The following is a 17366-nucleotide window of genomic DNA, read 5'->3' as shown; positions in this document are numbered from 1 at the left end:
AGGATATGCAACAGAGACTGTACGTGAAATGTGAACATGTGCGTGTGCACACATATATTCACATTTCCTTTTTTTTTTTTTTTTTTTTTTTTTTTTTTATCTTAGCAGTTTCCCTTGCTTTTTAGGGAAGCTATTAAATTTTTATTCCAGTTGTGATTCAGAGCAGTCAGGAGCCAGCCATTAGAGGGTGCTTCTGCACCAAGGAGCTCTCTTTCCTTGAAACCCAATTTACTTAACTTTAAGTATTTCTAGATTTAACAAGGAAACATTTTATGTTTCCTAGAATTATCCATTTTCTTCTTTAATTTGCATTCCTTCCTGAACCACTATTCTTTGAATTCAGAGAATTAAGTTGCAGATAACTAAAGGTGATTGAGAGAGGGTGGAATGATTCAAAACAGCAAAATTATTACATTTCATAATTGTTACTGTAAAAACAGAAGAAAATATACATGGACCCCATGCAAGTGAAAAATGGGCTGGTCACTTATCTAATTAATGACAGAGATGAGCATCTGTACATTATAGCACTTGCCACATTATTACTGCCTTGTTTAGAAATACATTCATTCATTATAACTCCACTGCATATATTTGCAGCAAGAATAGTAAAATAGATGCAGTTTGCAAATTTCTGCCATTGCTAGTAAAGATTTAAAAATAAAACTCTTCAGTGCAATACAGCTGGGTTTTTTTTTCTCTAGAATCATCATGATTCCTCATTCAGTAGCAAACTTAAAAATGCTGTGTCTCTGCTGTAAGAATGTGCAGGCAGCAGAGTAGGGAACAGGATTTATGGCCATTTGTCCTAGGAATACAAATTTAAAACCTACACTTCTGACCCAGGACATTGGTGCAAGGTTAGTGAAGGAGAATAGAAATAAAAAGATTTCTAAAAGAAAATTCTGCTGTTATGGAATCAGTTCCTAAGTCTGATTGAATAAAATCCATTAAAATTCAAAAGTGGAGCATAGCACAAAGCATTACATCTCAGTTCTGTACCCAGGAACGGTCACGAGCACTCAGCAAAGAAATCTGCCACCTGCAAGGCTTTGTTAAAGCCAGCCTGTGGAGATGGTGATTCTGAAAATACTCCTCCTGGAGAAGTTGATACATCTTTGCACTAATTTTCTGATTCAAGGTAAGGATTTCTGATATCCAACAGCTTTTGAAAGCTGCCCAAACTTCCAAAGACCATCTCAGCTAAAATGTTGGTACGCAGCTGGAGGAACTGGCACAGAGCTTGGAAAGGAAAGGGATCAAAGCCTTCTTCAGGAGCTTCTTTAGGAGCCATATAACCTCCTAAGCCTTAAAAAGGGTAGCCAAATGTCCCTTCAGGCATAAATGTCCACATCTATATCGCACCAGTATATGCTGATATGCTCATAGTAGTATATTTACTCAAAGGGCTGTTGGTACTGCTGTCTCCAGTTTTCCATGTACAGCACAATATCTTTTCTGAGACTGGGAGGACCTTTCTTCTCAAAAGGCAATGTTTACATTATAAGAACACATGGAATTAAAATGGGTGAAACTTCCTGACGTCATATTCACTAACAACTTGGGAATTTAGTATTTGCATATATATTTAAGTAATGTGAATTTCAGCATCAGTGAGTGTGCTTTGTGAAGCTGACATACATTGTTGTATAACTAATTTAATTCTAATTCTTCCAAGAGATTATGTGATGCTCATTAATGTTCCTTTTATCTGTTAAAAGGTGTACATTTTTGCTTTAGTGCCTGTACTGTCTGACTCATGTAATTTTGTTTTCAATTTGAGAGTGAAACTGGGCAAAAGTAAAACATCTTTCTTTAGCATGGATGAATTATTGGATACTGTGAATTACTGGATATTGGATATGCTGTTCTTTCTATACAAAATTTGGACCTTCTGAATAAACACATTGGTAAATGGAAGCATGTGAGTGCTTTGAAGGTATTGGGCATTGAAGGTTATGTTGTATCATTTTAAAGGTGATTGTTGACAGGTTTGCAAAAACATTTTTAGATGAGACTTATGAAAACAATATAAGATACTGAGGAAATCTGTAATGCAACAGTTTGTAATGTTTGCCCAGCAAACTTCAGCCCCAGTCTGATGTGTTTGGCTCTATCCTTGTGCAAATCAGAATGGTATTGTACCTTGGAACAAAATATTGCTGTGCACACTCCTCCCAAGAGGAGCTTGGACCAATCCCAGTAGTAGTTTTCCTTCTGAGCTGAATGATAACAGGATGCAATTTTAAGTTAGAAACTCTTTGAAAATGAGCTACTTGGATTTTTCTGCTGGTAGCAAATTTGAGTAGCTGTTGTAAATCACTGGTTGGGTTCACAACCGGTATTTTAAAATTAGAGCCAGGTAACAATGACTGATTAATTGAAAATGGAGTCTACCTAATCTTATACTTTTGTAAATTAATTACACCTTCTGGTATTACGCTTTATAATTTTAACAGGATTGGTTCCTTCAGTAAATATTTCTTGAATTAACAAGAGCTGCTTCATATGTTTTTTCCAGTAAGTACCATAAATCCATTAGTTAATGATGGGAGTACAGCAAATAAACATTGTAGTGAAAAAAAGGATAGATTAATAAATATACTGGATACTCTAACTCGTGACTAAAGATAGTTAGGAGACACATATTTTATTTCTGTGCATTTTGTCTCCTTCAAATCTCTCCAGTAAAAAACACCCTCAGTATACAGCTGAATTAGTAAGACAATAAGCCTGAAGCCAGGGAACATATCACCAGTATTATCTGAAAATACAGGGGGAACCAATTCACATTTCTCCCCATAATTTGACTATGTGTTGGTAAGATGCTGCACTCCAGCTGGTGGTTTCTGAAGTATTAAGAGCTGCCAAAAAATCCATTTGACATTTCAATTTTCATTTAATACATAATACTTATGACTTCCACCACTACATTATTTTATAAAAGATCTGATGAACTACTGGTTCCTACCAGCCAGAATTTAGAGCTCTTGCATACATGAAACTGGGGCTGGTGGTTGAAATTGCCTCTCCATCAGTATCAATATTTAGTGTATCAGATAAATCTACTGTAATTTTCTGCTATTTCAGGCAGATGAAGTTAGTTATAAAGTGGCACCTAACAGTATTTATCCCATGGTGATAGTATTATTATCAAGAGGAAAGTTTTCCTTAAAAGTGTTGGATGCCATCCATTATCTATGTGATCTCTTTGCAGATCCTAAAACTTGATTTTTCTTTACTATAGATACTCAAATGTATAGGAATGGTGCTGCAAGTTAGTAAATCTATTGCCATTATGTTGTAGGACAGCTTTGAGACCAAAACTGTTTTAAATATTGGGCAAAGGCAACTGCAGGGATCTGACTGACAGCTGGTCTTACTTGGCTCCCATAAGAGGTAGAATGAAGCTGATCTGAGCTTTTTGACCATTTTGGACCTATCTTTGCATTTTTAATGAGGTAGTTTTCTGAAACTAGCTGATTATTTACTACAGACTGATTATTTGCTACAGCCTGATTATTTTACTGCCATGGTTTTCTCAAGAGTGGTAGAAGAGTTTATAGTTCAGTATTAAAATCTGTGTATATTTTAGTTTATATACAACCCACTGCTCAACAGTTTCATTGTAATTATGAAAATGCTTAAACAAATGCATTTTTTCTTCAAAGTTATTTTCCCTTTTGCATATCTGCGTAATTAGAACACAACATAAACTATACTGTAACATTACAATCAGGAATTAATTATTGTAACATGAAATTTTCAATTTTTTTCTAACTGCAAAGGTGAGTATGGCTTAAAATTGAAAAAATACAGTCCTTTTCATAGAAACTTGTTTGAAGATCATAAAGGAGTACAAAAGAAGAAAAGCTTTTTGTTTGTGTTTGCAATCAAATCTTCCTTAAAAGGAAGTCTGACACACAGACATTGTAGTTTTTTAAATATTACATTGAAGAAACCAAGATACAAGTCTCACTGGATTAACTAGAATTCAAGTATAGCAGAAAAAAAAAAAAAAACATTTGAAAATAAATGCTCACAAACAAGATTCTCAGTGAGCCTTGCAAAAGGCTATTCAAAGGTGATTTTCAAATATTAGTAAAGCTCAATTTATTGCTTGCCTAATTTATTGCCTGCATCTAAACAAAATAGGTCAACATAAAATAGCTACTGGAAATTATTTAAATGTAAAAACATTCTAAAAAGGAATGCAAAAAACAACATCTAAAGATGTTGTAGATCTAAAAATAATCCGTTTGTTCTAGTAAATTTATTCAACTCATACAATATACTCAGAAGTACATTTCTGTTTTTTAGAGGCAGCTTGAAAATTTGCAAGATTTATAAATTAAATCAATGAGTTTACCAATGTTCTTTAGAAAATTCTTGAAGCACATATTCGGTGAACCTGCAGAGTATAAAATGTTAAAGGCCAGAGCTGTACAGTTCAGCAAGAAATTAGTTGGTACAGCTCATAAATGGAAAATGAAATAGTTGTTTGTGCTGTATTTCCAAGTGCTGCTCTTTACCTGACATCTGTACAGATCTGGTTAGTTGTGTGATAGCTAAATCTGGAATAGTACATAAAAATATTGAAGACTCTTATTTGCTTAGGTGCAAATATAGTTAAAATTCAGACTGGAGCCATTGCTTTGGACTTAGTTGATGTTCTGATTCTGTTTATTTCACTGCAGCCCATGCTGCAAGGCAGCTGATGAACCAGGATGCCAATGCATGGAGGCACAAATGGAAGGAAACAATATACATCTGCTGTCTGCAGCACTGCTGTAAACCCACACATTTCCATCATTCATTTTCAGTGAGAACTAGTGTTCTAAGTTCAAAGACCTGCAGTATAAACTTCCTTGCAAACAGGAATTGCAATAATGGTAGGAGCAAGGACTTTTTCTGTGCTTGGATTATTTGTAGGCCCTTCCACCTTCTTTCTGCTTAGCTTAAAAAGAGAGATTTTGTTTTCTTCTCCTTTGGCTGGTGATAAGAAAACACTGTTACAAAATTTTATGACCTACTGACCTTTAGTATTGAAAAATTGGGTTATTTACAACAGCAATCACTATCTAAAAGAATGTAGTAAAGCAGCTTGACATTTAGTACTTCTGTAATTGCCTTATGTCGTGTCAGCACTGGATATCTGTAGTTTGGATCACTTATCTACTATCTGGTTTATATAAAGGCCTTCAGGGTCTTTATCAAAATGTGTATATGAACTTTTCACTCTGTGAAGTAAAAACCCAGGTCAATTATATCTATTTTCTGTGGCCTTCTTAACTTTTCACACCCACTCTGTCTGAGAGTTGTTACAGATTGTAATACTTGCCTGCAGTATCAATTGGAGAACCCTTCTTAGCTTCATTAAGGTTGTCAGAGGTGTGGCTGATACATAAACTTAAGTGTCTTCTTGACAAATGGCATTTCCTCCCTCAAATTAATTCTGCTTCACCGTTGTTAATCTTATTATCTGTTCAGTTAATCAATAGCTGCCTTTCGAAAGAGACGACCAATAATGTGGATTGGAAGTGTGGAGCCACAGCAGTGTGGCAGAATTCACTTTCTGATCCTGTCATCTTCTACTTGAGCGATAGCTCAGCAAAAACCGGGCCTCGGTTTTGACATGTGAACAATCAATTTGGTGGCAACAAGTTACCCCGTATAGATTTTCTGTAGTATTTTTGCACATGTCCTTGAACTTCAGCACCCTCTATCTAACAGACAGAGTTTTTAGTTCAGAGCTCAGAGGACGAACTGGACAGCTGTCTAAGCCAACAATTCCCATTCTGAATAATGGCCCATGTGCCTTTTTTGCCCAATTAATTGTACAAGAAATAATTGATATCAGCTGGAAATAAAATGTTTGTTCTGTTTTACAGAACATTTTTTAGAGCATTTACAGATTTTCAGCGTTCTTACTTTGTGTCAAATAATGTTCTTAAGGAGCTATATGTATATCTTATAGTTAAATATGCAAATATATTAAAGTATGAAAACTCAGTAAATAGAACTGATGTTGCAAAAAAGAGGATTATTTTCAGATTCCAAAAACAATAAAACAAACCTCACAAAAAATAACTTAATGGAACATGATACAACTTTACAGCATATGGGAATAAATTTGCAATGTATAATTTTCATGCCAGAATTCTTGAGTTATCAGATAATGTATTTCCTTTCCATGATTATTCTGCAAGCCTTACTTAGGCCTTTCTTACAACAGAAGTTTCAGTGTGTATTTTGACAGAGTGCTCCTGTGTGTTGTTCACCCATCTACAAAATAGTTTTCCTATTTAGATTGAGGAAGTTAGAATAAGTAAAAGAATTTGCTTCATTCATGTGCTTGGCAAAAATATTCTGAATCATTAGGGTCTGAAGAGGAAAAACGTAGCAACAGTAAATATTTGCCTAGAGATTCAGATGTATGATGATTGATCAGCTTTCTATTTGTGTTTGTTGCAAATATTCTTAAACCAATATTGTAACATGAATTATTATGCACTGAATAGATTTATAGAAGCATGCCTGTTTTTCTACTTCTTGAAATCAGAGGTTGGTCTTAGTGACAGGGGATCTGATTTTCATTTATACAACAAAATCTACAGCTCTTTTCTCAGTGGAAAAGGGATTTAAAGGAGAAGTAAATGAATATGAGAATGAAGCCAGGAGTTTCAGTGCTAGGAGCAGTAATTGTGAGAAGGGACTGGCCTAGGCTCAGAAAGAAATAGCTGCAGGTGAGGGGTTGGACCTCAACAAGCATCTAAGAGAAAGGGAGGAAAAGGAAGAGGAGCCCAAGCCTGCTTGTGCAGGGGAAGGTGCAGTGGGAGCAGAGCTATCAGGGAGCCAACACAGTGTAAGAGTGGGGACTACCAAAGCCACCTTGCCATTACAGAATGGATTCATAGCCCCTTTGATTCAAATTTGTGTTTGTTGGTCAGGTCAGGCTTTTGCTCTGTGTAGCCACAGTGCTTTTGATCTGATCAGGAGTGACAGAGCAGCATTCACTGTTGTGCTTAACCAGAGTCTCACTGGAAATGAAGCTCCAACCCAGGTGCAGTTTGTAAGGCAATGCAGAGTTGTTGCAGTGATGGTACACACATCTCAGGCTTTGCCATTGCAATGTGAAAGATGGAGACTGGAACCTCTACTTACCAGAAAATAAACCCAAGTTTCTGCAGTTAAACGAACAAAACATTTACGAGTGCAGTCCCAATAGCTTATTTCCTGCATAGGTGGCAGAGTTACTGTCCCTGAAATCCAAAGAAGGGAGGGTAGATCAGAATGCCATCTTTGCACCCATTTAACTTCTAACCTAACTAAAATTGTGTCACACTGCTATTTCCACAGTGCCTTACATCCAAACATTTGTGAAGTTTAAAAGTGGTGCGACTAAAAATTCGGAGTTAATCTTACCAATGGGGCCACTGAGCCAAGGCCTTACAACCTGATTGGACTCCTGTAGTTTGTAGATTTCCACACAGGGGCAAGGGACTGTTCACATGTGCCCATCTCATGCTCTGCTCTAGGCACGTGGGCCAGTGTCAGAGATGAGAGCTTTGCTAGGTCATCCAGCTGGGCACACAGCACCATTCCCCAGCTGGGATAGATCTATAGAAAAGCAATCACAGCCTGAGCTGTCCCTGTGTGTTCCTCACTTCTGGTGCACAGAGTCTTTCCTTGTGCCCACCTGCAGATTGGGTCAGCATTTTCAGGAATTTTTGACAATTTCTTTTGTGAGAAAACAAATCAGATTACTTCTAGCTAATTTAGATCAATGGATTAAAAATTTGAAAAGGTTAGACAGACACACAGACACAAGCATCTTTCTTAAGAAACCAAATTAAAACTATCAATATATGTGTATAAATTAAGCATTTTCTTGTAATTGCTGTGCTGCTGACACTTGGTCAAAAAGTAAAGTAAAAACTTGTAGCTGTGAAGGAAGACTCTGGATTGTTTCTACTTAATGCCAGACTACAAAATGAAGTTTTACAAATTCTCATGATTTTACTAACTTAATTTCAGTATGTGTTTTATTATATATCAAACAAGCTGTGGCTTCATACAGCTATAAAAGGATGAAGCCTGTCTTGTAAGATTGGGAGAATATTTTGCATTTTTTATCTGCGAGAACATGATAGAGAAAAAATTTAACTGGTCTATTTTAAATGAATAAGTACACTAAATTTTAAGTTGATGTAGCTAAAAATGTAAAAGATAGTATGTCTAAAATTTTATTTTATGTGTTTTGCACAAAGAAATTGTTGTATCAACATAAAGCATACATCAAGTAGCTACTGATCTAATGTAGGTAGTTCAATCTAAACTTTAACTTTCAGAGTCAAATACTACATTTTTGAATCATACTTGTGCTGCAGGGAGTTTCTCTCCTTGGTGAAGGACAAATTGGTCACGAAGAGGAAGAAAAAACTGGCAGTGATCTCTACTCCAAATATTATTTCACAGAAATAGAGTTTTCTAGGATGACTTGATGACTTACCTGGTTTGTTGAGCATTAGGTGTCGAAGTTAAAAATTAGCCATTGTGAGCGAGCTGTAGCAGTGCCAGAGATTGGATGTTAACCTTTGCGAGGTGGAGGAAGGGAGACAGAAGTAAGATTGAGGGTAATCTGCTCTGGCATCTACAGCTAGCAGAGCTATTGTATAATCAATCCAAAATCAAATGAAAAAATATGTATTTTTGTGCATTAGAGTTCATTGCACCTATAACATTTTCCATTTCTCTGAAAAAAATTAGACCCATGGAAGAGGAAAGCAATCCAGATTCTGCACCTGGGATGGTGAGCCCTGGATGTAGAGACTGGGGAATGAGAGGCTGGAGAGCAGTGCCATGGAAAGGGACCTGGGGATCCTGGTCCATGGCAAGTTGAACATGAGCCAGCAGTGCCCTGGCAGCCAGGAGGGCCACCCGTGTCCTGGGGGGCACCAGGGACAGCATCCCCAGCCGGGCAAGGGAGGGGATTGTCCTGCTCTGCTCTGCACTGGGGCAGCCTCACCTCGAGTGCTGGGGGCAGCTTTGGACACCACAACATAAAAAAGCCATGAAGGTATTAGAGAGTGTCCAAGGGAGGCCACGAGGAGGTGAAAGGTCTGGAGGGGAAGCTGTGTGAGGAGTGGCTGAGGGCACTTGCTCTGTTCAGCCTGGAGGAGACCTCAACAGGGTCTTCAATGTCCTCCTGAGGGGAAGAGGAGGAGCAGGCACTGATCTCTTCTCTGTGGTGACAGGACCTGAGGGAATGGCCTGAAGCTGTGTCAGGGGAGGTTTTTGTTGGATATTAGGAAAAGGTTTTTCACCCAGAGGGTGGCTGGTCACTGGAACAGGCTCACCAGCTGGCCAGAGTTCAAGAATCATGCCGGGCCAGGAGCTGGGCTTCAGTGATCCTTGTGGGTCCTCCCTGCTCAGGATATTGTATGATTGTGAATTTCCATGGAGTAGGAAAACACAAAAGGGTAGCCTGTGACTACAGCCTTTATTTTTATAAAATAATTCCTGGTATTGTATTACTTGCCAAGAAAATCTGATGACATGTAAGTAGTGAGAATGGATTCTGCAGTGTTTTCTTTTATTTGGGCGTTTTATCCTATAACCTCTGCCTGACCCTATATCCAAAGCACCTCATCTAGTACATGTATGGATGCCATTGCAGCAGTTTTGTGACTTTGCCATGGCATAGAGGGACCTGCTCCTGACTGACTTTGTATTTTACCTTGCTTTCACTCCTAGGAGTGTGCCCCAAACGACATCAATATTTTGGGGGGGATCCCCCTTGTTTACTTCTCTTTCACTAGGAATGCTGGCTTTCTGGGAGAACGTTCCTGGGCCCACCTTCCATGGAATAGGCAGATGGTCATCACAGGCTGCCCTGCATCATGGCAGCTACAGGGTTTACTCTTCTAGGGACACTTTGGATAGTGTTGTCACACTGAGCCGTGCTTCTGGCACGCGAGCTGCCAAGTTCAGATGGTCTGTTGTAGTCAGCATCTCCCATTCTCGAGCTCAAGTGATGCCTTGTGAAGGCTGACCTAGAAGAGAGGCTAGATGGAGCTAAAGAATAAAGAAGGGATTTATTAGAAGGCCTCAAAAGATCCACTTTGGGCAGCACAAGAGCCCAGCCAGGGCTACACCCCAGGTGAACCCAGAATGGTCACAAAATGGGCAACCAGTCATGTGGTCTCAAATTTTTATAAGTTTTGGTTCATTGGCATATTGGAGCTAATTGTTCAATTACAGCTTTGGCTCATGAAGTCCCATCTTTCTTGTTTTTCTCTCTTCAGCCCATGTTGTTTATGCTCTTGGGCCTGAGTTTTGGATCATTTGTCCTTGGTGCCCAGCTAGAGAAGGAATTGTTTTGTCTCCCTGCTCTGTGAAGAGAGCTCACCATCCCCTCATATGAAGCCCAGACCCACACAATAAAGCAGCACAGAAACTGAAAAATAGAAAAGCTAAAACCTGAGGCATCACTAGGTTGCTCCTAGTATGTTTTCAGAGGTGGTTCTGGGATGCACTCACCTTGGGAGCTGAGCTCTGCCTTTCACATGTACCCCATTCCCCCAGGTGACTATGGAAAGAGGAAATGCAGCACCAGTGCCCTGGATCACTCAGGCAGTGCATAGTTCCTAATTATTGGTCATGACAGAACCTATATTGGAGGTGTCAGAGAGGACTCTTGATATCAATTTCAGAATTTGTTGATGTTACAAAGTGGCAGGGCAATTATTTTCTGCATGAATAATTACCAAACTGAAGGGTTTTTTTTAAACAAAACAATCCTCACACAGATACTGGCACAGGCTGACCATTGCAAAACATTTCCATTTGTCAGTAAGCTTTTGCAACTACTAACCACTATCCCTGTTGTTTGTGGTGACATTGTGAAACTAGACAGTAAATGTGTGAGCCAGAAAAAGAACCAGCTGTTAAGCTGAATGCCACTTTTACCTTAAGAGGAGAGTTATTTCAACCCATTTTTTTCTAAATTCTAATCAGTTTTAAAGGGGGAGGGATAGAGTGCTTCAAGCTCAATGGGAGGAATTTTTGTGTTTTCACACCTACCTTCTTGGCTATAGCAGGGTCGAGCCCATGGAGCAAAAGGAATATTGTAAATTCTGAAAGGCCTTTTTCCAATACAAAAAGATCACTTTGTCGTCATCATCCTCATCCCCATTGTGCTGGAATATAATGATGTGGGAAATGCTGAGATATAGTTGCATAACTCTGAAAGCTGGCATGTATTCCTTCAAAGGGAACAAGAAAGGATAATTCCTCTGAAAAAAGTACTCAGAGTTGATAATGCCATATTTTGTTACAGAAGCAAATTTTCTCTCTTTTTTTTTTTTACTTCTACTGTAGAATGTAACTAATCAGAAGGTATTTCAGATTAGAGTTTGTTAGACTGGAACAGTACTTTTGGGCAGTTGTCCATTTTCACTGGCACAACAGTAACAAGCATTCCAATAATTAGCTGGTTAGTCAGTGTTCAGAGTCCAAGGAAAAGGAGAAGAAAAAAATCTAAACTCTCAAAATTCTGGTAATTGACAAATCTCTTCTCCCTTTTTAGGTACAAGGAGAATTTTGCTTCCTCTTCATTATTCAGTGTAGGAATGAAAGAGTGTTCTTTAGAAGTCTGGGTTTTTAACATTTTCTTACAAAATTTCTTTTTTTCACATTTTTGAGGACAAATTTCTTAAAAGTATGCATCTTGGACACTGAGTGTTTAGTGCCCATTTGAAAACTTGCTTCTGCTTTTTGGCAAGTTCCCTCTATGTGTCTGGCAAGAAAAAAAAAGGACTTGAAATTCTTTCCTGACCTGTCAGCTGGGAAGGCACTCAGCAGCATGAAAGCATTATGGGATGGCTTGCTATTCAATAGGAGGACACAACTAGAAGTGTCCATGGAGCCTATGTACAAGGGCTTTGGAATAATTTGGGTGTTTTATCTTAGATTATCTGTCATGCCAAAATCTTCTAGTCTTACCTTGTGTTTTGGATTTGTGCAGCAAGATTTTGTTAGTGGGGGGAAGATTTTATTTTATTTCTCATTATCTTGTTTGGTATTAAATTAAGCTGATTCCCCCAAGTCAAATCTGTTTTGCCCATGATGGCAGACAGTCAGTGATCTCTCCCTACTCTAATCTCACCTCACAGCCTTTAATTCTAGTTTTTGTCTCTAGGTTTTGCTCTGCTGAGCAGAGAGAGCAGCTTTGGTGGGCTCCTGGTGTCCAGCCAGGGTCACCCCAGCACACCCTGCTTTGGGGCAGATGTCCCTTCTCTCCTGCTCAACAGATCACCTGCCACTTGAAGGTGTCTGGGTTTTGTTTTAGTCAAGCCATGATAGCATTTTGAGCAGCTCACTCAAAATGATGACTTCCTATTAGGGAGAGATCCTAATCTAGGATCTATTGGCCCTGGGGAATGCAAGTTTTGTTTCACTTGCTCATGTAAGTAAAAAACGAGAAAACAGATAAAATTATATTGTACAATCTCCTTTTACTTTAGTCCACATAGTAAAAGAGGGGCTGCCCTCATCTGTATTTATACCAAAAATGGTTCTCATGCTCAACAGACCACCATGCTCCTAATCCTGCAATTTTTCCAAACCTCATTCTCACCTAAGATGAAGGTATATTCCTTTTACTAGGTGTGTATATAGGAAGGTATATTCCTTTTACTAGGTGTGTTGTAAGCTTTTTGTTTGGTTTTGCTGGTTTGTTTTTGTGTGGTTTTTTTTGACAGAACTATGGGGTTTACTAAGTCAGCAAGACTTTTTGTACATTTGGGGATCAGTGGAAAGAAAATGCTATTTCCACTTGGTGCTATTTCAGTGGATTAGGCAGTTCTTCAAACATAAATATTAGCTTGAGTGATAATAGCTCAAGGTCTCCCAGGTTCCTTGGTGCTACCTGAGATCCTTGCACACATTTTTCATCGTAGCACTCTTGACATAAAGGTCTGATACTCTATGTGATAAAAATTCTGCAATTATTATCTAAATTGATTTATTATCTAAGTGATTCATTATCTAAAATTCCCTATGCTCCTTTGAAACACAACATGTCCTCCACTGGGAACATTCAGAGGGATTGTTCAAAGAAACTTAGCAAGCTTTTAATAACAACCTACATAATGCATCAACACATTCTATATGCTTCATATCTGTTGTTCTGTCAGTTCTAATTGATATACTCTTTTGGTTTTGGGGTTTTTTCATTTAGGAAGACATAATTTGTTTTGACACTACAACTAATGCCTGCAAACACTGTGTTTCTTGACTATATTGACACGTCTCAATGTACAGAGTTTAAAAAATTTGGCCCAAAGGTCAAATTCTCATATTTAAACCACATATTTAAGTAGTGGATTCAGTTTTGCATATGTCAAGGTAATAACCATACAGTAAAAAATAGATAATAATGTATAATGCATATTAGAAGAATCAAGCATAAAGTTATTTGCTTTAGTGAGAGCAGTTGTACATTTAAAGAATTGTTGCTTTCTCTCTGTGTTTGATGTGTATGTGTATATTATGTTACTTATCCTATTCTTTCCCAAGCATTGTTCACTTTAATTGCAATTTAAAACTATAGCTTACATGTAACAAAATATCATCAGTGCTAGGTTCTTCCAGCACTTAGATTCCAAAATACTTGCCATTTCAATGGTGATGGAGGGTAAAAAATGGGCTCATGCAGTTCCTTTCCTTCTTTTGCTAGTGCTAAGGCTCCATATATCACAAGATGTCCTTCTGCCTGACTGAGATGTTTCTGTGGTCTTTGAAGACCAACTTACATATTAGAGGTAAGCTGTTATCTGTTACTAAAACAAATTATCAAAGCTTGTTGATGGCTATTAAACTAATATAAAATTCTGAATACCCAAATGAAGTGGTTTTTTATACTTAGGAGAAAGAAAATTAGTAGCAATACAGTGTTTGAATTTGGTCAGTTTCTTTGCTTTCCTTGTCATGGAACTGGAGCATCCTTTCAAGTAAAAAATATTAAGATAATATATGATTGGATATATTTCCCTTCCTGTGGCCTACTTGACTGTGAGCTTCAGTTTATTGAGTAGTTTGAGTGAATGATCCACAGTCAAGTGAACTGCAGAGGCATTGGTACTCAATGTGCAAATAAAAAATAACTGCATGTTCTGGGTATTTTACATGATTACTTGAAATTTCATACTTAAAAGAATACATTTGGCTTATTAATTGATTGTTCCAAAAGACATATGACTAAATCCTAGTCAAGTATACATTACCTTCAGTCATCTTGTCTTCCTATTTCTAAAATATAACTCTAAAAAAACCCACTGGTTTATAAGTGGACCATATAAAAAGATTATTTATGACACATCATGTCAATTGTACTGTACAATAATTTTATAGAAATATTATTTTGAATAATCAATTGATATTCAGCTGAATGTTGTTTCTCAAATATTGACTCGGTGTGCCTTGACATCCCATCTTTGTGTGAGAGCTGTTCTATGACAACAATAACATCAAAAACTCAAAAGCTGTACTTTTTATGGAGAAATGTACACATTTTCTCCATAGAAAAATCTGATGGTTTAAGTAAAAACACAGTTGTGATTTATTGTAATTAAAGCTCTGCTGTAGAATACTGTGCCTATTTTCCACTTTTGACCTTCTTGCTTCCATTTATTCACTGCCTAGGTACCTCATTCAAAAATTCTGAGGCAGAAGGGAGGATGATGTCCTGGTTTAAAACCTGCCTGCCTTTTCAGTGCCTTCCCACATTTTTTTTCCATGTAAGGAATTTCTCCCCATGGAAAATGCCTGCCTGACTTTAGGAGGACAGGGATGCAGTGAAAAACAAATTATTTTAAAACAATGCAACATAATGCTGTACTTAGATATGCCCAGTGGAGCTTGCCATGGCACCCCTAAGTGTTCACCTGTCAGCCACATCAGGAACTGACTGGTGGGGTTGCAATCCTTTGCAGCTGAAATATCCAGATTTCTGTGTCACAGGAACCAGCTACATGATAATACCTGTAGATTAAGACTATTGGATCTTTCCAATAATTAGATTAAGAGTAGATTAGATTAAGATTAAGAGTATTGGATCCTTTGAAAGAGCAGCTTTATGAGTTCATGAATCTTAGAAAAAAACTAAAACCCATTGTCTTCAGCTCAGCTGTATCAGTCATCAAAAAACATTTTTAAGTTATTCCAAGATACACTTTTCACCATGATCCTTACCTTTCCTTGTGAAAGAATACAGAATATGCTAATTAGGAAGGTGATAAAAATACTTTTGCATGTCTGCAGCTGGAAGGGAATAGAAGTGTATGTAAGGGAAATGACAGCTCCAAATAAATGGAAGAGCTTGTCACATTCTTCTTAATGCCTTTTCTGCTGGTTCCTGAAAGTTTCAGTGGTATGCAGGCTGTATACTGTGCTTGTATTTTAACACCAAACTTCTTTAGCAGGCAAAAATTGAGGTGCTAAATCTTGCTTTCGAAGTTGTGTTCTGTTTCTAGTGCCACAACCACAATTTAATGTATTTACATTTAATTGTACAGATGAAGACATTGGGATCCACCAGTACTGTGACAAGAAACAACCAGGTAAAAATACAAATAGCCATGGCTGAAACGAAACAAAACATCTGGATGTTCAATGTTTGACACCAACTCCTTGCTCTTCAAAATGCAGCTTCAAATTTCTTATTGGTATATATGTCTGTATTTCTATGGAGTAAGGAAACACAGAAAGAAAAATACTCCTCAGACTTATGTAGGAATATTAAAAAAGCTTTTTAAACCACAGAAGGGGAAAAAAAAAAAAAAAGGAAAAAATATTCACGTAAAACCAACCGTTATGTAACTAGAAACCTCTGTGGGATTTTACACTCTGAATTCTTATGGGGTTTAAGGTATTTTGTGTTGTGTGGAGCTGAGGTGATCGCTGGGATCCCAGCAGAGGGCATCACTGCCTGCCCTCCAGAGTGGCCATTCTGGGGCCAGTGATCCATTCCCTTGCTCTGATTAATCCTGCTGATCCTACAAGTTTCCCCACGGGCCAAAGGGGCTGTGGGGCTGGAGTTGCCCCCTTTCTGCCCATCCCAGCTCTGTTTCACTGGTGCAGACTGTCCTGGGTTGATAAGAAAGTGAGTTTTCTTAAAAAGTTGAGGTTAAACAAATCAGTGGTCAGATTTAAATATTAACACCTAGTGTTAATATTTAAGATGTCAAAATAACACATTTTCTCCAAGCAGTACCATGTGTGACATGGAAACACAAGAAGTTACAATTGTGTTTCCTAAGAGAGTCTATAGTACAAGAAAGGCTCCTCTCTCCCTTAATAAACTGAGAATTAATTATCTAAAAAGTAGTAACTTAATCAAAAATCCAAGGTTTTATCTCACTGTGTTTTGTGAAAAATTAAGTAAAGAAAGGAAAAATATTTTAGAAAGTTTTCATTCTATTTTCCTGTGTATTCCTTTTACCACAGTGTAAGTTAATAAAGTTTTTTTCTTTATTTTTAAGCTCAAACATACTCTATTTCTAATCACATCTCACAGCACTCATTCAAAAAAAAAAAAAAATTTCGTAGGGACACTAGCATTACACCAACATCAAACCATAACATGGACAGACGGACAGACAGAGGGGCTCACCTTGCTCCTGCCTGCAGGGCTGGGGCTCAGCACTGCCAGCCCACCTGGGCAGCCGTGTCAGCCTTTCTTTCACTGCCAATTTGAGATATCTGCCTTTCAGGGTGAAAGCATCAGGGCTGCCTTGATTGGTTTGGAAATTTCTGTGGTTTATCCAACTCTGCTGGTCCTCTGGCTAATATTAATATTTGCTGACAGCAATTGGAAGGATTAATTCATCTTTTCATCGTCTTTCCTTTAGCATCACAGACGAAGCACAGTTTTTTAGAAGAGAAGCAAAAGCTAGCAGAATGTAAGGATGTTTTTGGAGTTTCTTCTTACAGTACGATCAAATGGCAAATTTGGATTGGTTATGTCCCTGGAAGAGCATTAAAATAACCTCAGACTGCTTCCAATAACCTCAGACTGCTTCCAGTGTAACTTTCTGCACATGTCATCTAAGACTGATGATCACAGAACTACACAGCACAAAACAATTGAAAATTTATAATGATTCCTTCCTGGTATATTTGCAATCTGATTTTTTTTCCTCTCACTAAGCACTGTAGTATGTATTGCTTTGAAGTCCATTGTCAAAAGGAATCACAAAAATAATCCAGATTTTTCCTTATGAAGTTTACTTAGCTGATGAGCAATAAACATTTTCCCAATCATCTCTGGACTTGCAACACCAACCGGCTTAAAACTGGAAATT

At 37.8% G+C, this 17366-nt stretch overlaps 1 protein-coding gene across 8 annotated transcripts in view; it reads left to right on the top strand.

Moving 5' to 3' along the window:
* Nucleotides 1-17366, top strand: part of WDPCP (WD repeat containing planar cell polarity effector) — a 149233-nt gene that overhangs the window by 32077 nt on the left and 99790 nt on the right. For 6 of the 8 annotated variants that reach the window (XR_008436537.1, XM_053974592.1, XM_053974595.1 and 3 more), the window contains exons 3-5: nucleotides 13742-13826; nucleotides 15579-15623; nucleotides 16914-16964. Coding sequence is in view for 7 of the 8 variants with exons in the window: in XM_053974592.1 (XP_053830567.1) it covers nucleotides 13766-13826; nucleotides 15579-15623; nucleotides 16914-16964 (157 nt within the window). In the remaining variant the exon portion in view is untranslated. Of the gene's footprint in view, nucleotides 1-1006; nucleotides 1142-13741; nucleotides 13827-15578; nucleotides 15624-16913; nucleotides 16965-17366 lie in introns of all 8 variants that reach the window. The other 2 variants (XM_053974593.1, XM_053974594.1) reach the window with 2 other exon arrangements.

This window comes from Vidua macroura, chromosome 3, assembly GCF_024509145.1.
Source record: "Vidua macroura isolate BioBank_ID:100142 chromosome 3, ASM2450914v1, whole genome shotgun sequence".
NCBI classification, from domain to species: Eukaryota; Metazoa; Chordata; class Aves; order Passeriformes; family Viduidae; genus Vidua; species Vidua macroura.
Note: the sequence above shows the minus strand (reverse complement) of the source record. Positions and strands in the feature narration are given on the sequence as shown.